At 40.9% G+C, this 26,188-nt stretch overlaps 1 protein-coding gene across 2 annotated transcripts in view; it reads right to left on the bottom strand.

Moving 5' to 3' along the window:
• Positions 1–5,816: 5,816 nt before the first annotated feature.
• Positions 5,817–26,188, bottom strand: part of MPPED2 (metallophosphoesterase domain containing 2) — a 182,358-nt gene continuing 161,986 nt past the window's right edge. For both annotated transcript variants that reach the window (XM_035327976.1, XM_035327975.1), the window contains exons 6-8: positions 12,958–13,073; positions 10,687–10,800; positions 5,817–7,408 (exon numbers count right to left, since the gene is read on the bottom strand). In XM_035327976.1, the coding sequence (XP_035183867.1) occupies positions 7,290–7,408; positions 10,687–10,800; positions 12,958–13,073 (349 nt within the window). In that variant the 3' untranslated portion in view covers positions 5,817–7,289. The remainder of the gene's footprint in view (positions 7,409–10,686; positions 10,801–12,957; positions 13,074–26,188) is intronic.

Raw genomic sequence — 26,188 nt, 5'->3', positions numbered from 1 at the left:
GTAAGAAACTACTGGATGTGAATTACTATTATTATTTTTAATTTTGCTGCTCTGAGTTAGGATCACTGAACTCTCTACTCTCACTGCCAGATGTTTACAAATAAAAAGGCAGGGTATTTAAACAGGTACAAACTATCAGTTTGAGAAAACAAGGATTCAATCCTTACTTTGGCCACAGGTTACTTGTGTGACTTAGCTTTTTCTTAATGTTTGTCCCATAGTTCCTCACACCGTAAGAAGCAGCATACTGTTACCTGGTTTTTGCTCTACCCGATTGCTCCTGGCTGTGTGCTTCATAGCAAAAGAACACTCTCACCTCGTTGGACATGTGACACCAAACCAGGAAGGTCTCAAGGTTGGAATGCCGCTGTCACACAAACGAGCACTGCAGTTTTCCTGATAGAATACTTGCATAATCTTATTTGCTGTAGTATATTATACTAATAATTTAATCTGCAACTAGCAACTGTGTTTAAGTCTATCTGGTAACTACAGTAGGTCTAAAGTAATCTTGGATAAATAAGATTTTATTTTTTTTTGCATAGGACATGACACGAAGATGTGTTTTGTTTTGTTTCTTTAACATATTTCTAAATACCACCAGGTGATGGATTTAAATGCCACCAAAGTGATGGGGCACCCAAAAAGGTTTTTCAAATGTTCCTGGCAACCTTAAGATACCTGCAAATCTGGCTGCATTTCATTAACAGAAACCCAAAATCAAAGACAACAATAAACTGAGCTTCATTTTAAGCTGATATAGCTATTGAATTTCAAAATTTTATATCTAGTATAAATGATTATGAATAAGAATTTCATGTATTTTTTACTTCTAAGTCTACAGTAAATTCAATAGCACTTTGTAGTAGAAGTTGTTCTGTTGATTAGGAAACCTTAATCAATACAATTTAGCTCCTCTTAGGAACTGCCACTCTCCCAGCCTGAGTTGGGCTTCAGCCAGATGCCTTGTAGTGTCAATACAATGTTCAAATACGTTGTCTCCAAAACTCTCTAGATACCTCATAACACAAAGCCAATAACAACGTGGTGTTACTGACAGAGCTGTAGTCATCGGTATCTTACAGTAACGTAAAGATTTTGTACTTGCTTCAGACCTTTTAAAGAATCTATGCTAGTGATGATCTTCAGAGAGTTTGAACTAAGCTAATTCATCACTTATTTGCCTGCTGAAGAAAAAACACAAGATGCACTTTAAGATGATTGATAAAGGTTTTGCTGTGCATCTAACATAGATTACTTGCTCTGTTACTAAAAGCCTGTTTTTACCTGTTTATCCTCACTCTATACTGGCTTGATTAAAAATGCAGGAATCGGCTTTGATTTTTCTCTTCCATCTAGCTGAAAGTCTCCCCTGTCAGCCTGTGTTCCAGGATCCATGGATGATTATCATAGCAGCAGCTTTGTACTTGGGTGTAGCGAAGGAATTAGTATCTCCACCTAGTTGCAAAGCAAAGCGTACAAAATAGAAAGTTGTAAACAAAGAGCTAAAACACTGCTTGGGAGATGCAGATTCACCTCTGAGAGATCTCCTGTGTGATCTTGGAAAAGTCAATTCGTTTTCAATCTATTTACTCAAGAGACTCCTCTCCTACCTTTTCAGCATCTTGTCCTTTTAGGCTCAGCCTTGCAGCATGTGCATTAAGCCCCCAAACAAATCAGATCCATGCTGACTTTGGACAATACTACCTACATTCACAATTAAGACTGAGAGAGAGAGAGAGGTCACTCTCTTCCTCCAATTGCAGAGTGACTGCAGACAGTCAAAATATTTTGCTGAAATACTCATATGGCAGTGAACAGTGAAAAGGCTTGTACACGATACACAAAAAAAAATAATTAAATATTTAGTGTTGTTTCTTTTCTAACAGGAAAATCATCACTGAAAGCCCTTGGCAACAGACTGGCATGTTTGAGTCACACTAATAGTAACAGCCGTACAAAAATAATGAAATTTCAGGAAGACTAAGTTTGCACTTTAAAGCCTATTTTTGAATGTTTTGTAGTTTAGAAGTCTTAAACTCCTAGAACTCTTGCAGTCCTAGCTCCTCAGTTCAGAAAGCTGACAAATCCTATTGTACCACTGAGTCATTTACCTAGATAAACACTAAGCACTTTTTGGGGAAGACACGAGTGTGGGACATTCATTCCGTTGTCCTAAACCAAGGTAAGCGTTTTTGTCAGACCCTCTCCCGTGAACGTAAGCCTTAGGTACAAAGCAAGTGGCTCAACTGTGTAATAGAGATTGCCTAGAAGTGAAGGACTCCTACAGTTCTGTGCTACGATCAACAAAAAGCAAATTTCAGAGGTAAAACAAAACAAGATGTATCCTTACAGCCACATCATGAATGAATCATTATAAAACTGGCTGGCACAAGGAGGTATGGAAAGCAATAGCTAGATGGGGAAAAATAAATCAATATAGATGACTGAAATCCGATTTAGTGCACTAGAACTCCCTCAGCTTTCTCTTGCATTTTCTCTTGATTAGGCTGACAGTAACTGAAGTTGAAAATGTTAAAAACCCAGCTTTAGTCTTCCACGTTGCACTCAGGCTACACTGATTCATTAGAGTCCTTTTCTTTGTGCTTCTGGAGGTCGGACAGTGCTTTGATGGCCGGGACTTTCTGCAGAAGTGCATGGGGCATCATCCTGTGAGGGCTAACAGCTGGGATAGGTGTCTAAGCCTGATCACAATGTGACTCTATCTGTGTAGCGGGTGAATGTCAATTGCAACAACAATGGTGCATAAAAAGACTGGTTACTGCAAACGGAGAATCTGCAAGGAAGTTAGGATCTATATCTCAAAAGAGAGAGAAGACAGAATACATTGCTCTGTGTCGCAGGCTTGGCTGCACACAGCTTTTATAATGCATTTCTCTTTCCGATAAGAAGTTGGTCACATCAGGCAGGGAGAATGGAAATCCCTACCTGTCTGTAACTACCAGAAAATATCCTGATTTTTTTTTTTTTTTAAAAAAAGGGGGGGTGGGGTGAGGTGGGGGGGTGTTGGAATTGGGAAAGGAAGTAAAGAAAATTCCAGACGTGTAATTCAATCAGGTGTGGTCAAAAGCAAGGTCTTAGAGAAAGCCCTTGGGTCAATTTAACACCAAATGGAAGGACTGCAGAGTTTGGATGTCTCCCTGAGACTTAAATTATAGATGGTTTCCAGGAGTTTCCTTAATAAAATTTGTCTAGGGAGAAAATATTGATGTCAGTGAGGGGAAAAAAAAAAAAATCTGATTCACGGAAAATGGAAAAGAGAAAGGCAGCTTCAACCAGGAGTTAGCCATCAATCTATTTCTTAGACACAGTCTTGGCAAAACCCATTCTCCTGGTAGAACTTGCCTGGAGTAGACCAGATTGATTTGACAGTCTCTTAGCCTAATAAATGCCTGACCTCAAGGTCTGCTGAATTCACTAAATTCACTATGCAGAGAGAATTGGGAACCAATCTCCTCTGGGGAGCATCCTGTTCTGCAGCCCTCCCCTGATAAAGGCCTTGACTGCTTTCAGCCTCAGCAAGATGACTAGATGAAAGCTGCTCTCAGAAGAAGAAAGGTTAATCGACTACACCACTGTTAATCAATCACCTGGAAAGATTCAGCACTTACAATAGGTAGGTCCCTCTTCCTGCCAAGAGGTTCTTGCATGTTAACCAGGGACCATCTCCTCCAGTTTGAAGGATGAGTAACAGACAGAAACACAATCCAGATAGATGCCAGGTGTCTGATCCAAAGCCAGCTGAAGTCAATAGAAAGACTCCCAGTGAGTTCAATGGACTTGGATCAGACCTCAGAGAAAGACTTATTATCCAAGGTTTATTCTGCATACAGACATTGAGCTACCTTTAGTAGTAAGGGATCCTTGAAAAGCAGCTGATTTAACACCATTTTGCCTCCCAGTGAAACCAGACTTCTTCAAATCATACTGTGCCCTATTTACACTGATTGTCAGATGTGGCTGACATCCAGCAAAGGAAAATTACCTGCCTGTGACAGCAGACAGACACATATACATTTCAAAGTCTCGAAAGAGTACAAAAAAATGCCAAACTATCTCTGCAAATGTTTTCCTGGCCTTTTTGTAATTGCTGCTATCCAGAATGTTAGCTTTCTCAGAGAGGAGAAAAGAGTAGGTAACTTTTGAAAGCATGATGGAAAAGGAATAAACACAATTTAAAAAATCCTGCCATGGAGAACAAACTCAGTGATGAACAAATGGCGGTAGAGATGAAGCTGACAGTCAGAAAGAGAAAAAAAAATACAAGAGAAACGATACACTTTGAAAGTACCCCCTGAAGATTACAGATTTCTCTAAATGGACACGTATTCACTGTCAACACCACCTGATAATGAAGCAGTGACTGTCCTTGATGCTTGTCTGAACAGGAGAAGTCTCAGTCTGTTACAAGTATAGGCCCCCATATTTGAGTGCAGAACCACTTGGTTCCACCTGCTGCACTACATGGCCTAAGAACTGTAAGGGAAATAGTTGAAAGCAGGAGGCACACACCTTGAAGACATACACAACTACACGTATCAATTCCGTTTATTGCAGTCTGGTGCAGACTTGGGCTTATTCAAGGGATTTTGCCTGTGGTATTTTCTCACTACCAGCTATCCAAAGGCAGACTCCTGGCTGCACTTACACCAGCCTCGATTCATCTGGCTCCGTCTGCTGCCAGAAGGCTTCATTCAGGCTGCTCAAATGCTGGAGCAAAGCTTCTGGCTTATAACTTTTGCTTTAGGAATAATAACCCAGTTTTCACTACAGACAAATACCTGCAGAGGAGAATGACTGGTGTCATGGACTGTTCCTGTCCTAACTACGATGCACATAGTGAAAAGGTACGAGGTCCTTCAGAAGGCTGGAGAGGAACTGAGACGCAACCACTGTTCTCTGCTCTTCTTGAAGTTCCTGGCACTGTGCAGCATTTCAAGTAACGGATCCTTCCTCCTTATGTGGTGACAACAAGCTAATGACCAATGAAAGAGAATAATTTAAGGTGCACTATAAATACATTTTTTTTGTGTTCCAAGAAAACGCTTTACCTGAGGAAGGACAGCCGTTTTAAATATAGTCACATTCTTTGCCAGTAAACAGGTGACTAGAATATTGGTTTTGGCAATTGGCAATGTATTGCTAACTGGGAAAAAAAAAAAAAAAGAAAAAGATTCGGAATTTACATCTACAATGAATGACTGATATTTAGTGACAATGAAATTTCAGTATCACCAAGAGACTTAAAAGCTAACAACCTGCTAAGATAAATGGGAGTACTCTATCATACTCCACTTTTGGGCACTGCAGATTCAGAATCATGAAAACACCATCGTATCTTCTTATGTTTCAATCTAGATTTTCACAGCTCTAAGTGCTATTTTTAAAGAAGATTCTGTTATTATTATACTTAACTGTATTGCAGCATGACCAGCAGGTCCTGATTCGTTTGTCATTCTGCTGGCACACACTGAATCATAATCCCGTGCAGTTCTGTCAGTGGTGAATTCTGCTGTAGCCACCGAACTAAGAACAGATCCGAATAAAAAGATACATTTCATCTATGACTATTCATTTCTTAACCCACAGCGGATGAGCTTAAGACACCTGCAGCTTGGTACAAACAAGTGAGGAACTACAAAGGCTGCTGCCTAATCCATTTTTCCTCGTGTTGTCTGGAATGGTATCCTACAAGGCTTAACTGCACAAACTTGGTCGCACAGAATTATATCATCTTGAGACAAAATCTCTTCTTTCTAAAAAGAATGGAAAGATGGATAGCTTAGAAACAGAAGTAAAAAGTCTGAGTGCTTTATTGACCCAACTGACATCCTATGAATGGTAAACAATAAAAAATTATGGAACATTAGAAAAGTTGTTTCTTATTCTTATTGCTGTCCCCCCAGATATTCATGCCAAAGAAAAATGCAAAAATCTCTTAAACCACATATTTAAAAATCTTGCAATTTTATTTGCATATAAAGGCCGCTAGATATAATATCACAATAAATTTAAAGAAACAACTGCTTTTCTAAATTCCATTAACAAGGTAACATAAAACAGAACAAAGCTCAATAGCATTTACAGTGGTAGAACAGAAATAACTATCTGCAACAATATTTTGTGCTAGCAAGATTGCATTTACACACAGTGCAAAATAAGAAAAAGAAAATAAAAAGACAAGAAGAATATTTAAATATAAAGGACAACTAAGCCTTATTTTAGTTAGGCTTGATTGTATCCATTTGACTCTATACATGCCTGAACTACGACAAAGATTTAACTCAGGCTCTTGAAGGCCTTGAGCACTTGGAAAATGTGTCACATCCTTCATAATTTAGATGTGCTGTACAGCATAATTTTGCAGATGCTATACTGGCAATATTAAATCCTAGCTTAGTTATAATGCACAAAAAATACATATATATATAAATTCATATTTAAAAGGAGTCCGCATTTACATTTTTTTTATTTTTTTATTTTTTTACTGCGTGAAATGCCTGCTCTTTGCAGCTTTCACCCCCAGTTTTTTAAAGCTAAAATAATTTAAAAACAAACAATAACAGGTAGATAGCACATACAGGCTGTGGCTATCTATACCAGTCTTTAACGTATAAAGCAGGTAGTGACAAACAACTGAGAAGTCCATTCTCCCCTTGCTGCATTCTACTCTTAACAGAAAGAAGTTTCAGTACATGCACACGTATCAAGAGGCAAATGGACCCCAAAATCTTGTCTGTGCTACTAGAAAAAAAAAAAATGATATAAATGGAGAGATGAAAAGCTAACATTTAGACCTAGGGAAAGAAGAAGACACTTAAAAAAACCCCGACAGTAACATAAGTTGTGCAAATTTGGGTGTTTTTAAATGCTGCCTATTTTTTTAGCTTATCATATAATATTAAAATAAGGTCTCTCACTTCTTAAAAGAAAGCTTGGCTGTCCTTTTGAGAACACTATAACAATTTACAATGGCAAATTTATTGAAAAACAAAATTCATTTTACAAATTCACAATGCTTTATCAATTTAAAATGAATGCTGCATTTCCAAAAAGCACAACCCTCTAACTTTTTTTCTTTTGTACCAGCAATTTACAAAAAAAAAAAATCCATCCCAAAACAAAACCAACCACAATTCTCTCCCCCAAAATGCTCCCTCCCCCCCCCCCCCAGTAATTTTGAACTAAACATGTAACAGAATGTAAGTTTTGTAATTAGAAAATGGCAGTTTATAGACCTTCCCCAGTTCCAAATGTGCAGTAGTGCTTCATGATCCTTGAGGGGTTGGAAGGTCAAATATAATTGGAGGATTGGTTGGTTGAAAGCTGACTGTACACGTTGAAGCATTGATGTAGGTTGTGTAACCGTCTGTCATAATGCCATAACCTGTGGGGAGAATGTGTCACACTTACTGTAATATAAACAAACGATGCTGCCCATGGGCAGCTGCACTGAAAGCTTGTTGTGGGATCAATGCTTTGGAATAAAATTAAATTAATCCCTTCAAAATGACATAAGCTCTTGAAAGCTGCCACAAAGACTTGATGGAAAAAACACAATATACTGTATTTGAAATAAGAACTGATGCTTTTGGTTTATGTTCACACATTTTTCCACGCAAAATCCTCTGCTGCAATCGGTTACAGCAAAACCAGAGACAAAATCACACACGTACTTTTTCTAATTACTTAATTAGTACGTTGTACTTTGCATGCTTGTACTACCTGTCAGATAATAAGAGACCAATCAGGAACAGGAGATTCAGAAGTAACTTCAGTTCTACCTACAAAAATCCTTGCTGTCTCTGGACAATGAACCAAGCCTGGTATGCTTTCCCCATGCTAGCCTTTATCATCCAGGTCCTCCTCACAGGGCTGCCAAGATGGTGTTCACATTGGCTTGTGAAACCTCAGAAACCCATGAGCAGCAGGTCAAAAATATACAAACACACACATTATCTATATATATATATTCCCACTCATAAAAACTGCTGCCAAGTATTTCTTTGAAAGTATAAGTGGATCTAACCAATAGTGGAAAATACAGGTATTGCTTGGTTCTAAACAGGTCTTCACACAAAAGATGAGTCTCACTGGCTCAGAGGGAAGCTGCAGTTATGGCAGCCTGAACAGGCAAGGCAGTTTGAATCCAAATGTAGGAATAGACTTGACAAGAAGAACACAATTAAAGAGATTAAGTTCTTTACAAGGAGACACCGGTGAAAATCATGACTAAGGATAGGAATCTCTTGCTAGAAGCATAATAAAGCACTGGAGGTCACTGGATAACCACTGGCTTAAGCAGAAAATTGAGGTTAAAGTTTAACAGATGATTGCTTTTCATTTTGAAGGGATCCTGACAACTCATTCCCAAATAAATGAAGGAGTAGTGAATATTAATCACAGGATTTTTCAGCATGCCAAGGACTTGACTCCTCAGTAACACTATGGTGCCAGTTTCAGGAGGCTGGAGACTCTTCTCAACCTCCTAAACATCTGGCCAGCAACTGCCGTGTTCAGGACAAATTTGAGCAACCAGCTGTAGTGCCCCTTCCCTTCTGGCCTCTATCTTCTCTTCCACTTGCCACACAGGAATAGGATGGAACGTAACAGAGGGCTGTGTGCTCAAAGAATTTTGGGCAAGCGGAGCAAACTGTATCGACCTGTGAACTGAATCACACCTCAGTCTTCATTCAGCCAATGTGATTCCGTGATGTGAGAAAATGAATGGTACTAAAAGCACAGAAATGTCTCCTCTTGTAGACATTCTCTCAAGGACATGGAGACAGGGCTCCAGTTCCATCGGTGGAAGAGATCCACTGTTTTCAGCTGACATTCACAGAAAGTGCACAAAGAAACTAGAACAAGTCTAGGAAGAATTTGGCACAAAATGTACCTTCTTATTTAATTATTATTATTAAGAGTTTAATGGAGGAAGAGAACTTCCCATGCTAACCTAACCCCACAAGGGAAAAATGTTTTTCTTTTAAACCACTGCTGTCTGAAAGCTAAGATAAATCCAGCTACCTATGGGGTGTCTCACAAAGAATAATCGCTTCAGAATTGCTGCACTTTATTTATTTGGACTGGCAATTTTGATTTAGATCATCTTATGGTGGGGAAAACCTTGTTTGTGGTTGTTTTTACCTATCAACCAGGACAAAAAACCTGCATGATCAAAACATGCAAATAGCCTCCCTTGATTTACCAGAACGTAGTGTGTGTTCCTCTGAGCTACAGTTGGATGAGAATTAGCTGTGCTGTGAGATGCTGCTCTGAAGGGTTGGCTATTTGTTTCTGTACAGAAACAGGAAATTCTTTGTCTTCTGTGTAAGTACTAAAGCAGGACTCTAACTTGTTTTAGTATTCTTGTAAGAACGCATTTGAATGTTCGCTTTTAACGTGTGCTACCACCCTTCCTATGAGATTTAGATGCGAGGTGCTGCACATAGTTCCGCTGTGCTTTTTCATAATGATCTTGCACATTAAAATTCTTTTCTCTCCCATTATTTAAGACTATTACAACTAGAAGTTTCAGCATCGAATGCAACTACAAAAGCTGCATTTGTATGTTTTGGCTGGGAGTCTTCCTGTATTCACTTGCTCTTAGTATGCAAGGATTATTATTTGTACAAAATATGCAATCTTTTCCTGGGTGCATTCAAATACTGTTATCCATGCTACTGTACTTAAGGTCACATCAGTATTTCCATTATAAACTCCTTATTTAAAGACCTTCATAATCCATGCGTAAAATCCATTTCGTGAAGTCATGAGGGCTTTGGAAAAACCAACAATACTAGTTGACAAAGCTCTACTTTTTCGTTTCTGAAGTTCTCCACATCTGTGAGCTTACAGAGAAGCTAATTAGAGTCAATGGAGAAACCTCCAGGGGGGAAATATAAAGCATTTAATGCATAATTTTTGAGTTCTAGGGTCACCAAGTCTTATGCTCTCTCTCAGGCAGACCTCCTAATATTTGTCTCACAGCCACATGAAAGCTACAAAATTGTATTAAATATTTAAATATCTCCAAAATGTATTTAATCTCTCATTCCCTCCCACTGCCACAAACTGAGTTTTTCATTTCTGATCTGGTACTGAGAATGGGCAAATCTCTTCTAAAATCTCAGACTGCTGGAAGCTAATGTACACAGTATGAACTGTACTACAGGATGCTTTTAGAAATGTATGCAAAGTGAGTTCTGGCAACCTCTCCTCCTGATGTCTGTCCTCCTTTCTGCTTTTCCTTGCATGCTGAGGGAGGTAAGCTGAGACAGTAAGTTGTTTTCAATTTCCTAGCACTTTTCTTGGCTCCCGCACTTGGAATAATTGGAATAATTTTAATTTTGGCTTGCATGTGTGGGGAATCTCATCTGTTTCTCTAACAAAGTTTGTCAAAATTTACATTGCTTTCAAATAACCTGTGTAGAACAACCTTTGCACAGTGAAAGATGTAGGTGGCTAAATGTAGCACACACTCCTGAAACAGCCTGTTTTAATTCTGGCATAAATTTACAAAGTGCTGTGCACGCAATCACTTCCCTCAGTTCCCTCTCTACTTTAGTCCAATATGCCAGAACCCATCCCTTTGCAATGCATCATCGAGATGCGCTCCTTTAAAATTAGCCTCAGATCAAAGAGGAGAGTAGCACAGGTCCTTACCTTCATGGATTCCACCAAAGACGTGGAGTTTGGGCCTTACTCGCCTCTGCACTGTGTTTAGCAGTTCCACACAACCAACTCTCTGCAGCTCCTTTGGAACCCAGTCTCGAAAGCCTGAAGGCAAAACGCAATCAATACTATTAATTTTCTCTATTCAGGTAAGGTTTTACATAGTCTTTCAGGAAGTCATAATTCACTGAAGGTTTATTACCATTATCTACTGTCATAACCTCTCCATTAAAGCACACAATGGCTTTTAAGCAACATTTCACTGTCACTTTCGTCTTCCTTAAGATTTCCCCTCTGCATAAGCATTAATATTTTTCTCGATGTGATTTGTTTTTTTAAACTATAGGCTTAAACTCATCTTCCACCTTCAAACCCTGGAACATTTTTTCCCGGCACTGCTGATGATTTTCTTCCCTTTCCCCTGGCTCTCACAGAGATCACCTTCCCAATTCAGTGAGGTGGTCCCTCCAGAGGCAAAATACGTGAGGAAACCAGCTGTTCTACAACCTGACACCTCTGCCACCCCAAAGATTTAACAACACAGCCTCCCACAACTTCCAGAGGTCTGCAAGCGTCAGGTAATTTCTGAGCCCCCAGTCAGCAACAAGAAGCAATGCATATTCAATTAAAGCATTCATTAGCATCTGCAGCATCACTGTATTTCTGCACGAACCCAATTGAGAGCAGATGGATTAGCAACCCATGTAAAATAGCACCCGTGAAACATCATAAAAGTGCTTGTGGGGTTTTTTGCTTCTTCGGGAAAATAAACAGATTAAAAGAGTGCTATTCAGAGCGCTGGTTTTCAATATCCGGTGTGCTCCACTGTCAGCGGATGGTGCATCGCTGCTTTATCAAGGCAGCACGCAGGTAGCTCCGGGAAGCTTAAAGTGAATTTGCAGCACTAGTAAAAGAGCTCCTAGTAACCGGGATATAAGAAGAGCAATAAGTCTATTATTGGTCAAAAAGTTTTTTTTTTTGTTTTGTTTTTTTTTTAATTCCTCTTAGCTCTGCTTAGATTGCTGACTCTTAACTTACCGTGATACAAAGTACGCGTTAAGTCCTGACTCCGCGGTCCCTGTGAGAGCACTGAGCCAACCTGGTGGCATTTAAATGCTGTTTTATAATGGCACCGTGCAATTCTGAGAACTGGGGGCTTTCTTTTTTTAAACTCACTACCATCCCAAAAGTCAATGACTTCATGTGATCGTGTGATGATGATCTGACCCCGTGGATTTCACAACAATGTACTGAAAGCCTGGCAAAAGCACCACCTATTAGCAGTAATGGTAATGAATGAGAAGCTGACACTTCTTCATCCTGGTAAGCCACACTGAAAAAAGACAATGCTCAGTTGTAAAACTGACGGAAACATTGAAAATATGCTCCTAGACTGCTTGCCATATGCCTTGAAGAAAAGCAATACATGATGTGTGACAGCATCTTGTAGGGTAAAAGATTGGAAAAAACAGTGGGAAGTTTAAAATGGTTTAGTGGGCACTTTGCTTGAGATATGCCCCAAACCACATATTTCTGCCTCTGCTGAACGATCCTCATCTTAGCCCCTTTTTGAGACAACCACAATTTCCTTTATCACAGAATTACTGTGATATCTGTTATATCTGAATTACACGCGTTTTCAGGACAAGCTACATTTAACTAAACGGAAAAACTTCAACTAATTCATGGGGAAAAAAATGACACATTTATATAGCTGTCATTAGTTTACAATTATCTGGGGGCATAATTTGTTCCTTCACAAACTTACTCTAAGTCAATTAGAACATGTAACAGTGGTTTTATAGATATTATGCTTAAAAGGAAATTGTAAAGGAGAAAATGTGACTACACGCTCTTGAACTTTTGACTGCATACTCTAAAACCTCGAAGAAATATGTCATAGTAGGGGGGAAATGTTTTAGAAGTTTTAGCCAACCTCTGAAAATCACGTGGGATTGCAAACTGTCAGATGAACATTGTACTTAAATAAAATGGCCAAGGAACTGGATATTTGATATTCCCTAGCTTAAGCTAAACAAAAAATGTAATTGAAAAAAACACCTGGAAGCTCAACAGATTTTGCTAACCTTAATCATCACTTCACTCTCCTTTCAGAAAGGCTTTTTAATTCATAGCTTTGAGTTAGAGTGCAATTACAGCACACCTTACAGAATTATTAATTTTGCTTAGTTGGAAGGTAAAATTCTCATGCAAAAATAAAAAAATAAAAAAAAAATCACACTCAGCTTTTGTTTCACTTACCGAGGGGAGGTCCATGTGTCATTAGTATATCAATACCCTCAGGGATAAGGTTCCACTTGTCTAGCAAAGACTGACCTCTGGGTAGGTTAAAGCCCCATCCATTAAACCACGGTGTCCTTTGGGGGAAAATAAGATGAAGTGCATCAGTGGAAAATAAGAATCCCTTCCCTTCTCCAATTTTTCTAAATTACAGTAACTTCTGCAGTACAGAGACTACTTGCAGACAGCCTTTTCAAAGGGGATGTCTCTAAAACAAACTGGTTCAAATGCATATTGATCTGCATGTTTGAATTTGCATTAATATCCGATGTTGTTTTGGTACTTCAGGAGTATTCAGCTCTGGGGGCATTTATCCAACAAAGAGAAAGGGAAAAAAAATTAAATAACCCAAACTCAATCTAAAGCTTACATTTGGGGATGTTCAGATATAAGAAACTACCTTGTATTATCCAGTCACAACAATCAAAAAGCTCAGTTTTTGGAGGCAAGGGACAATTACTGCACAAGGCATCTAGTGGGTAGCAGGTCATCAGGAAGACAGCGTAACATTGCGGATAAAAGCACTGCGTCCTGCGATATTTCACTAAATTCCAACTTCCTTTGTCTAGCACGTTTAATATCAGAACATTTGCACATAACTTGGCTTTGAACCTGCTGGAGGCCTTGTTCAATGTTTAGCCTCACAGTAACTTTTTTAAAGAGATCTTATCACTTAAAACTCATTTAGTATTTCTTAAGAAAAACAGAGATCCTCAGTTTTCTCCATCACAGCACAGAACTGTTCTGTGACATTTGTTTATCCATCAACCCAGGCATGTAATAATAAAAAGCTTACTTTCTTAGCAGTACTTTGTCAACGTGTAATACCAAAGTGAGTGGTTTTGATGCAAATATAATATAGTAAAGTCTTTCCTGATCAGGTAAGTCCACAATTGTTCTTAAGAGGCAATGTTTACAGCTGTTAGTTAAACATTTTGGATAGCTGTTAGAATTTAAGTATTTGTAATAGTTTTCATCTGTGTGTGTGCTTCATAGAATGTAGGCAACAGAATTAAGACTGGGTTGCCTCATTTTCTAGGAGGGTTTCCCTGTTCCAGCCGTAGATATTTGGGGCCATCTTTCTCAGAGTTCAGGCTACTCCCGCTGCCTTCTCTGTACTGCAGTTGTGAAATAAAACTCCTTTTTTTTAAAAAAAAAAAGTGGAAAAGCATACATATTAAATAAGAAAGCTCATTAACAGTCCTACATCACCTCATTATGTCATCTGCCTTCTGCACCCTCTAACTTATATGTTCAATCTCAAATACGCATTCAAGTGGAAATTTCCTGTTGAGATTACATCTGTATTTAATTTTATTTTTTGTAATTAAAATACATACTTGGCTTGCCAGTGAAAGTAATTTGACCAATGAGAGTTTTACCCAGTTCTAAGTACGTTCAGAGTTCCTGACAATCAGCAGTACGGCAAGCGGCAGGCACTAGCGATACAGCTGCCCGAAGGTCACGGTTACAAATCACAGACACGTCCTTCTCCCATGTGGTCCTTCTGAGCTAATGCTTCTATTACACACACATAGGAACTCGTTCAACCTAATAGACTTCCTGGATGTTGGAAGAATGGCAAGAAAAGACAGGAAAAGTAATGCTAGTTAAGCATTTTATATAAGCCATGGGTTCCTTGTGCATAGCAAAGGAACTCCCGCTCTCACTGTTGGCTTACTCCGCACCAACTGAAAACCCTAAAGAAGATCTTATGTTGTAAAGTGAGGGCAGCGCACTGCAGAGTAGGTTTGCAAGCAACTGAATTAAAAATGAAACGTGTCTGAACTTCAGCTAAATCACAACTGTTCCTGCTTTTCTATGATTCACCTTTCTGAAACGCCTAAATTAGGTACGAATGTTTCCTTTCCTATAATGTTCCCACGTTTTAACATATCAAGATTATCAAAACCCTCAGGGCTGCAGTTGGCTAAACATTCAGCTGCTTAAAAAAACAAACACACAGCACATAGGTTGAACTTTTCACTATCAATTAATGATTCTTTCCCCACTTGCATTTCTCCGGCAGATAGTACCGTACTTATTATACCATAGTTAAACCTGAAACATGAAACCACATCTGTGATCTCTCTGGAGCTCTTTGGAGACTGCAAGCACGGAAAAAGCTGCATTTGTCTGCAGGTTTTTTATTTTATGTTATTCTTAAGCACTGAAGGAGGAGGAGGGGAATCTGAGGTCCAATATATTCTTCCTCCACCAGCCTCTGTAATTAGCTGTGACTAACAGCCACCACATGGGAACCCACTTGTAAGGAAACTTTCGAGATGCCTTCTCCATTAGCCAGCACATGAAAAAAAATGACAGCAGTCTTTATTACACTAAATCTTTTCATAAAAAAAATAATAAATCGGGAAGATGAGAGGGCGTGACTGGAAGAACACCAGGGTTTAGGCTCCGCTCCCTGACGCAGGCCTCGCCCCATGCCCCGGCCAACATGAGGAGAGGCGCTTGGCCCCCTGCGGGTCTGAGGTGCTCGAGGCCTCGCAGGGAAACCCACAGGGCGCGTTCGGAACAGCACCGAGAAGAAAAACGGCAGAGGTTCAGGTTGGGATGGGAGCCCATGGAAGGTCACCCCGTGTTTGCGCTATGCCGTGTTGCAGTGCAGACGAAATGGAGTTGACGTGCTGTGAATCCCCGGAGTGGCCAGATGAACGGCTGCTTGTCCCCAGCAAGCGCTGAATGCGTGGAGGAGAGGCAAAGCCCGCACTGCAGGCAGCTAGCATCCTATCAGCAGATGTTGGATAGGGATATTTCACCCCAGATATTGCCTTTCTTTGCATACCGAAGACCTAAACAGAGTCACACACAACTTTTAAATAACCTAGGGGAAAAAGCTGTGCGTACAGATTCATGCCTCCCGCAATGCCTTCCTGAGCCGATTACTTGTTCGGAGAAGCCACCTCAGCTCCAAGAGGATGTGGCTGTGACATGCTTTGGCTGCACCCACCTACGATAAGGTGCAATCCGGTGCAAATAATTATGTAGAGGCTAATTAGGCATTCGTAATCATATTTAAGACCTGACATATTTTTCCTTCCTATTAAGTTCTAAGTAACAGAGTGCTGTGAACTACCAGCAACACGAATAGCATGCTTCATTTTTAAATAGTCAAAAGAAAAGAAAGCGATCAACTGTTGAAATGTCACAAGGGAGGCATAGACATAAAAAACCATGGGAATTAGTAATGAGAGGTAACAAATGATTTTGTCATTTTACGTTTGACGGACCAGAACACTTCCTCATACGCAACACACGGCAGGACACGGGTCTCGCTTACGCACTGTGTCAGCCCACGGCCAGGAGAACCTAATTTAGCCTCTGCTCGTCAGAGCCACACTGCGCTTCACAGCATCCTTCACGTGCCATGAAGCTGTCATCGTAATTCTTGATCCCTGCCTCACCTGACAGCTCAGCCCTCCCCTGACTGCAAAGCTTCCTTATCGTTTAGGCATAGCAGCTCTGCTGGCACCAGATGTGTCGCCGGGAATATCCTAATGAAAGGCAGACACCTGCCCCACTGCTTTCCCCTCTTCGGTTCATTTCTACGCAGGAATCCCCACAGATTCCTCTCCACCTGGCGTTCCGGAAGTTACATTTTCTGCAATTAAAAGAATGCTTGTGTAGCAGGCTGTGCCATACCTTCACACCCTGTGCTGCAAGAGGCGCGCACATCACTTGCCATCATAACGAGGAGGAGGGGATGCTGAACTTCAGGGCAAGGCTTACCCTCCCTTCACAGGTGCACTGGAAGAACTGCCTGACAAGAAAAACAAATCCACCGGCCTACAGAGGCAGAGAGCTGGCTCTTCAGCAGGTGATCACATCCTCCCTTCTCCCAAGTAACCGTATGTGTTCTTACTAGTTTGCTATTATATATATATATATATAAAAAAAAATACAGCGAGGGAGCATTACTTTCCAGCATGAGCTTCAGAAAAAATCACAGCCCCTCTGTGGCGTGCACACCTTCTGAGCAGCAGTCACACAGGGAAACAGCAGGCACACAGCTATGGCCAAGTTCATCCAAGTGATGCAAGAATTTTGACTCTTTCATGAAGGTCAGTGTTTTTAAAGGATGGCATCTCCCACCATCTACTTTCATTCCTTCTCTGGCTAGGGGCTCATGAATTTAATTACACAATCCTCAGAGTTCAACAACTCAAAAGGTAAACGTACCATGAGACCTTCCAGACAAAACTTTTCCATTTCCTTTTAACCCATGAGTAAATCCAATTATTTCATCAGTTACGTCTAAACAGCAGTAAAAAAAATAAATTGTTTTGCATTTCCTGTATTCGTTCATTTTTAAGGCTAACCAGTCCCCTACGAAAGCTTCAGTATGATCTTTAATCCTACGAGTGAAGTGCACAGGAGGCAAAAATCTGGGGCTGTTTCCTTCTATGGGACCAAGCTGAACGAGCACCTGAAACGCACCGCAGCAGGAAGCGCTTCCACGCAGCGAACAACGGTAATGAAACGCTCCGTATTTTTGTCAGCATTCGAAGTGAACACACGAGCCTGGAAGGAGACAGACAGTTCCTGCAGCAGCTAAGACAGCATGAGACAGGGCTCTGCACATGCATTCCTAGGACTAGCCTGCTAGCACAGCCCCAAAACGTTCGCCACAGCCCTACGCAAAAGCTTGCGGCAGCGGGGCACTAGCTGACAGCAAACCGCAAAGGGAATAAAAACAAAAGCGCCCTTTGTGCGCAGCGAAGAAAAGCCTTCCGATCCTCCGCCCTCCATCCCGAGGCGGCACACTGATGTTTGCCAGGGCGGAGCAGCACACGCGCCCGCTCCGCTCGGTCAATGGGCAGAGCGTGCCTGCTGGGAAAACACACCAGCGACTGTGGCAAGGGGAGAAGGGGAAGACCAGAGCCTGTGTCACCGTGAAAACAAAAGGCTGAGCAGGGCAAGTGCACAGCGTATTAAGCAAGCACATTTTACAAGATAAGAGCTTCTGTGAAGACTGACACTTGCCTTCAGTGCCACAAAAGCATTTTTGATTAAGCTCTTTCTTAGAGTGAATATTAAACCCCCCTTTTTAATATAATGTAATAACAACTAGGAAATCTTAAAGGCTAAATAATTTCCTAAATGCGCTTGATATTGCTCATAACGTTGTGATATCAGAAAAGGACAAAGTTATGTGGTTCTAGCTGTCCTAGCTCATTTCCACCTGCATTTACATGCTGTGCCTCAGGGTCCCACTGAGGAAAGTGGGGACAGTAACATGCCACCTTCTGAAAAAGCATCACAGAGGCCAGTTCCTCGGGATTTTGCTTATCCTGCATCTTTAAACAACCGAAGCTCTCACGGGACAGCTCTTACAAAAGTGGGTTACCAGTACTGTGATGATGTGACTGTATGCCTCTCCTGATTAGTGAAGTACGCCCATTTCAGGCACCTCTGCAAATGTCTAAAACGTAGTTCTGCGATTCCCCCAACGTTACAAAAAGCTGAAGCCGCAACAACTGCTGATATTTTTGCAGGTTTTCTTTCTTTCAACTCCCATACTACAATTTCTAAACAGTTACTGGTTCTCTGAATAAAACATTTAAGAAATACAACACACACATCCACAAGTTTGGAAGGAATGAGTCCACGCAGTATCTTGCCCCCGTAAAGCTAGCGCAAACTAGTGCACTCCTTGCACCAAGCTGTTCTGAATTTCTACCTCAGCTTGTACAAACCAGTAAGAGGAGGTTTTAGCTTAGACTCCTTTCAGGCAGAGACCCGTGCTTTGATCTCTGAGACGTAAGAAACAAAAAACGAGGTACTCCAACACTGCCATTTAGCAAGTTCCCCAGATATGCTTGTCTGGACCAGATTATGTCCTCAAACAAGGACAGATACAGAGGTAGGAACGGCTTTAGCCATCTATATGGTCGGAAAATGCATGAAAAGAATTCTCTTCTGCATCTTGCAGTTCTGCCCTCTCGCACTCTGCACATCTCTGCCCGTGATTCCCTGAGGATGCTCCAACTTCTATTGACATGTGATGGAGCTCTGGCCCCCAAATCTGGAGCCCAATATTTCTGCAGATACCTTTCAAATATCCGGTCTCCCTAATGGCCACGCAACCAACACCTGGCATCTTCTGTCCTGTGTCCTGGCTGGTTAGCAATGCCTTTCCAGGAGAAACGGAAACATCTGCTCAAATCACGTACTTTGTGTTAACAATACCACAGCGCCACGGTGAGTATTTAAGACCACAAGTTGACTTCTGTGGGAAAGATGTGCTTTTTAAAAAAGAAACCAGAAGAAAGTTGTGTCAAGAAACACAAAAACATGCCAGCGTTTAAGAAACTTAAAGCCAAAAAAGCTGACAGTCAGGAGGCTGAAATACCAGCAGGACCGCAGAGGACCACAAGACAGAGAGGAGAGCAAAACAGAGCATGGGGCTCCCTGGGGAAAGGGGGGAAAGAATACACAGTGAAGCAGAGAAGGGGATGACACCAGCATGGTACTGGATACTGGAGAGGTAGGGAATAGATGAGATTTTCAACTTTATGACTCAGAAAAACTTTGGTTAAGTATGTGAATCACTCATCAAAGAGGAGATTTCCTCCAAATCTTCTGAGGTTTTCCAATCTCTAGCTGTATTGCAATTATTTTATTGAGGGCTTTACTTAATGAGATCTGGGAGATATTTTAATATCCCCAAAATATGAAAATAATTCAAACTTGACTCAAGGGCTAATTTCACTCTACTTTTAAAACACACAGAACTACACAGACCTACTAAGAGAACAATGTATTAGCCCTTGCGTTCTTCTGCATTGCGTATGGCTGAGGGTGGCTTGAGGGGCACACCTGGGCCGAAGTTAGCACCAAGCTCAGCTGGGGCTGAACAGGACCCACAAAGTCAGCTGGGGCTGTACAGGACCCACGCCGCATTTCCCCAGCTGCAACTGGAGTGCTGTGGCAGCAGGTCAGGCCTGCGAACCACCACATGGACTGACCTGAGGAACTGCTTCTTGTTCCAGAAAGGGCATGTTGTCCCCTTCGTTCCCGTACTGCATCCATGCCCCTTAAAGCGTCAAAGGATGCTGCAGTATTGCAAAGAGCTTGAATTTCTCAATTTTTAATGGTAGGATTTTCTGATTTTTGAAATGAAGAGGAAGGAGCTGACTGGTCCCAAAACTCTCCACAATACAAAATCAACGTCCACTCTGACGGACAGGGTAGGAGGAGGAAGAAAGAAAGAAAGCAAACAGTAGTTGGCTGAAATTTTGATTCCATTTTTCTCAACCACTGTGCACGTTCTAGAACAATGCTCGGATGCCCACTTTCTTCTAGAAAACATGACCATAAGATGCTATTCACATTACCTCTTAAATCCCTTTTTCTACATGCCTCTGAACTCTCTATGCAGGAAATACACAGTCGGAGCTTCAACCGCAGGTAGATCTGGAAAAGGGTTTTATGAGTAGCCCTCTTGATGCACTGACAACACAAATTAGGGTATTTCTGCATGTTTTCCATTCATGTAATTGCTTATATATATATACACACACACAGAGAGAGAGAGAGAGAGAGAGAGAGATATTAAGCAGCACTTGGAAAACTGTCTTTAACACAAACAAGCTACATTTTGATGAAGGTGAAAAATGTTGCCAGATACACAGTAATGGGAAAAAAAAAAAAAAGTCTCAGAAGAAGGTATTCCTGCCTGTCTTATTGGTGAATTTGATTCTTGTTCCGAAGAAGCAGTTTCTTGAAACTTCATGTTTTTGAATACTACTTAAAATGGAATCCTTCAGCATCACCAGAGAGTCTCCACATTTCCTCCAAAAGACTATGCTGGTCAGAGAAAAACATGACTGTTTATTCATTAACAAATGCTGGAGCCACAAACTACAGTTATTCCATATATATATATATTTATATATATGTATGTATGTATAATTAATGCAGTGTTTCAGCACCTTTACGTAACTTTACATCTGCGTTCCTTACTGCTTTTAATATGTATAACTTAACAATAGCAACACAAAAACTGAATCTGCCCCCGGAGGATTATTTTAGCTGGAGATTCCTTAAGCTACCCTGAGCCACTGCAGAAGCTCATCGTTGCCAGAGAGGCCACAGTCTCCACACCACATCTGCCACGGATCCTTACGCCAGCTCCACTTCTTGCAGGCCCCTTTCATGAGCTGATTTAACTCACTAAAACAGCAGAAAACTAACTAAAGAGGACAGAAAAAAAAAGGCATAGACAACTGGAAGAAGATGAAGAGAAGTGAGATTTGGAGGGATCACTGATAAATGTTCATCTATGGTACTGCCATGGAATGCTACCAGCATTTGGTTTCTTTGAAGTCTGTGCTACTTTCCATTTCAGTTTATTTGTTAAGCTGGGTGTAAAGCCACTTACTTCCATAGCCTTATGAAAACAGCCAAAACAATCAAAAGGTTTCCAGAGTCACGATAGATATTTATTTGGCGGTTAAGTACTGCATAAAACATCATGGGTAGACCTTAAACAATAATACTGGTTTACCATTTACTTGTAAGTGCTGGGAGGTGTCATTTATTTAAAAACTATGCATGTTTTCTTCATTTTCTTCACTTATTATAGCCTTTGCCTTGTGCTGAAAAGTAACATCTGATGCAATCAAAATTTCACTTTGCTGAAAACTGTGATCCTACTTTGACGTCTGCAGCAAAGTTGGTAGCTTCATCCAAACACGCTGCCACCTCATTTGTCAAATTCTGTCAACCAAGAAACTACAAAAATTCATCAGGGGAAAGGGGTGAGTATGGCTCTCTGAGTATGGCACATCATAGCTCCTTCTCAGTTCAGGCAACCTTATGTATTTGTTTTGTAGGCACATACAAAAACCCTCTAGCTGGTATTACATACACACCACTTATAAATGTACACACATGTGCATATATGCACACATATAAATACACACTACATATGTAATATAGATGTGTGTAAACGCATCTATCTCCTGGTGCTCTGCCTGTGACAAGGAATCTAGCAAATAACTTGAAAAAACAGAAGAATGCACTCCCAACCTAATGAAAACTACAACTACTATAGCACTCAAGTATGAACCCAGTAACCTAAGTTAATGTTTTCAGGTTATTACCTGGAGGAGCTGTTTTATGTATGAGCCAATTTAGCAAATCAATTAAAGTAATGCAGTTACTTGATCAACAGATGAACACAAAGAAAAAAAAATGACAGAAGAGGCTGACAAAAAAAATGAGGATCATAAAAGAAGCAGGAGCTGCTGAAAAGACTGCAGAGCATTCAGCGTTGGAGGTAAAAGGAGCATTATTTTAATTGAAAAGGATCTGTTTAAGCATGGGTCATTCGCTTTTGTTGGCTTCAAGATCATTAAGCAAAGATCTCAGATTACATGCAGGTCAATTTACACAACATTTAATTTTAGGCTTACCCACCTTCATGACGTCCCTTCAGAGAGGTTTGTGGGGGGACACAGATTACCACAGACTGAGTAAGAGTCAATTTGACTCTTCTGGCGAAAAAAAACTAATGTGAAAACTTTAATTAGAAACCAATGCCGTAGAATCTTTACCTCAAGTATCAACGACTCCATCCGATCAACAAAATGCTCCTCATATTCTGTCAAGTTCTCACCTTGACTGAGATGAGAAATTTTCATCCTTGCATCTATCCAAGGCAACATGCAACACCTAATTCCCCTCAAAAGAGGGTTAATGGCACATAATTAAGTGCAAGCAAGCAATAGGAAAAAAACATGAGTCAGGAAAGACCTCTTTATCACGAACGACCCGTCAAAACTCCTGATTTTATGGCAAAATGGAATTGCCTCTTGGCTGGAGGACACTGTGTTTGTCTGTTCTCGAGCCCTCTGCATGCCCACCAGAGCAAGCTGCTGCTTCTCCTGCAACCACAAAGCACCAACACCAGCCAGGGGCACCGTGCAGTGGCCAAAGTGCTGGCACCATCAGATGTTCCCGTTGCTGCTATAGGTTCACAATCACCTCTTCATCCCCCTGGACCATATACGCTTGCATTTTCATAAAACAGATTTTCAAAGAAAAGACGTGAGCTCATACTCCAAGTTTCCACCTGAAGTAAATTTTTACTGATGAGTTACAAGCCTGCGAACTGGTGGTTTATAATAGAAAGGCAGACTGACATTTAAATAGAGTGGATCTAGAATAATGGCTTTACATTAGTATTTTATGGGAGGCTGAATAACCACAGAGTTAACATACTGTATTTTCTAGCAATAAAGAAATCTGTTGAAAACAAAAGGTCATTTTATTTGATAACGTAAACGAATTAGATTTGTATTGTATGGTCAGAAGAGTAAAGGAAAGATTAATTCTTAGAGGAGAAGTCAATATGTCAGAATGGCTAGGATTGGTTTGGTTTTAATTCTTTAACCATGTTGTAAAACCTGCGGTTCATAACCCACAGCCATATATTGCTGCACTCTCCATTTTAATACAGGCCCCGGACTTCCAGTCTGATCTGATAAAAATCTGAAACTTGCAGTAGGCCATTATGTGGGCAAACTATTCATTTTATATTCACCTCCCTGTCGTGTCAGTGCAGAGGTCATCTAAAGAGGGGGCCTAATTAATCAAACTGTCAGAGCCAATGAGGAGGAGCATGTTAATAGGACTTTTATTTCACCCAGGAAAGCAGTGGTCTGACAGGAACCAGAAAATATGGCCTTGATGTTGCTGTTTATTAGCAATGCTGAGATCTGTGGTAATAGGTGCCAAGCAGCTTATGTTTGATAAAGTGCTGAATGTCAAGAACCTGCACCAACTAGAAATTAGACTGACAAGAGGCAGGAATCTCAGCACATCGACAGCTAGCAAGAGGAGACAGGGCTTGGACAGCACCACTCAGCTAGAACCTCCACGGGCCACACTCTCATTTTGTCAAAAGCAAAACAAAAAACCCCACTCCCCCCACCCCCACACAACAACCACCAGCAGCTATTTCCCTGCACTCGGAGGTGAGACTTCTCGCTATGTGACTGCAGTCCGGCATACACACGCAAGCACAGGCACCCAGGCAGAAGAGCCCTGAACTTGGTACAACGGTGCAGAACTTAAGGGACTGCCTGGATGGGAACCCATGGCGATATAAGGGCAGCACGCTGGCCCCACCTCTCTTATCCTTCGAGAAAAGCGTCAGGTTTTCAGCACAGAGTAGTTTCACACCTAACACTGATCCAGATCGCCGCAGAGGCTGCTGCAGATGAAGGATGCATAGCATAGGTAGCAGTGAGGTCCACACGCCTCTTGCCTGGGTCAGACTGTGCACTTAGTGAGTTAATCCTGCCCTCAAACACAATAATAATGCTAACACAGCTGTGGCAAGGACTGCATTTCTTACCCAAAGCCCTTTTTTTGCAAAATGGATGTTCTTAACACAAACTGCATGCCCATAGTAAAGAATAAAACAAGCACAGCTAAAAGGGAGTGAGTGGGAGATACAAGAGATGCTCACAGTTTTTGAAGGGCACTGGACTCATTTTAGCAGCAGCCACGGCATTTGCTGTGTGGGTGATATATGTAAAATCTTAAATTAATTATTTTAGTAATGCACCCCTACATGATTTCTCAGTCTGCAATGTATTTTATACTTCAGGCCATGGTAGGTTTTATAATTAACTACTTTCCGTAGCCATTTTAATTAATTTTTTCCCCAACACCATTATTTCCAAATGAAGAGAGAGCTAACATTAAATGGCCTTCTAAATAGAGTGCCGCAGGAATCTGCTCTTGTAGGATGAAGCACTCAGAATCATGCCCCTGGTAATGCCCCCGGGAAGGTTTAAGCAGAGAATGTAGCAGCAGAAAGGAAACGAGCTGCCCAAGGAGAGCCTCAGACACCAACGGGACACTTGGTAACTGGCTAAGTCAAAACTTTTCTTGGTGGAAGAGGAAGGCTGCTGTCAGAGATCCAAATATCCTCATCCTGAATTATCTTCTTGTTTTTATTTTCCCAGAGAATAATCCATTGTCTGGATCTTCCTCTCAAAGCCAGCAGTACTCTAACCGGAATCAAATGTTGCAGAAGGGAATTCTGTGGCCCCTAATTCTCATGTCTCAAGCCTTCACGGCAACCACACTCCATCCCTGAGCTCTCGGGAGGTTGCCACAAAAAAGCACGAGCCACTGCTAAGGGCAGAAATGGCATTTGCGATGTGGACAGCTATCCCTGGCAAGTGGTCTAGCACAGCTCACGCTATAGAGACTAGAGAGAAACCTCTGCAGTAAGCTGGTTATCTGTTACTGGTTCTGTTATCCGGTTACTGACCCTGCCTGGGGTTGATAGAGTTGAGCACCGAGGTGTACAAAGATACTTTGGTGGCAGAACCACTTGGAGAACCACCTGCCTTTCTCCTGAGCTTTCCCTGCTCTCCAAACAGGCACTGCTCCACTCTCTTGGTACTGATGAGACCGAGATGGGGTCACTCACAGATTACATCTTAAAAAAAAACTAGAATATATTTTCAATTACTTGATTTACAGCACTCAAATCTTCCACAGCACAAATAAAGGACAGGAGAATGGTAGAACAATGCACAGGACTGGTTATTCAGGGCATGAACTGGTTCTTTGGTGGCAAAACTCACTTGAAGTTTTACCATCTAACTACAGCTTTAAAGATAAGAGTTTACCCCTGTTGTAGAATAATCAGGACACTTCCTCTCATTCTGTTGTTTACAATGTCCTTTTGAATGGTTAAAATTATATTATTTTCCCCTTACAGTTTCATACTTCCCAATTTAAACAAAATAAGGGACAACTCTGTACTTCACAGTAAACATGTCAGGTTGAAAATAAACAAATGAAGATAAAATGAGGCCCAAATAACTACCTTTTTGAAATTTAAATGGCTGTTTTCACAGCTACAGGAAAAGTGTATGTTGTTCGGTAAAATCTTAATAACGGTACGAGCATCGTTTTTACATTGCTCAAGTGCAGTAGTGTATTTAAAATCATAGCTTTGTTTCAGCCTTAGCATGTGAAGTGGAAAGCAGCACTAATTCAGAACTGTGTGAACTTTTCTGCCATTGACAACTGATTACTTTGCGATGGTATTTTACTTACTACCTTAGCATAGTATTTTATTCGTTTTTGGGTTTTATTACCTAGATTGTTATTACTGACGTGTGTGTACACAACACGTACTTGT

Source organism: Oxyura jamaicensis, chromosome 5 (assembly GCF_011077185.1).
Source record: "Oxyura jamaicensis isolate SHBP4307 breed ruddy duck chromosome 5, BPBGC_Ojam_1.0, whole genome shotgun sequence".
In the NCBI taxonomy this organism is placed as follows: domain Eukaryota; kingdom Metazoa; phylum Chordata; class Aves; order Anseriformes; family Anatidae; genus Oxyura; species Oxyura jamaicensis.
Note: the sequence above shows the minus strand (reverse complement) of the source record. Positions and strands in the feature narration are given on the sequence as shown.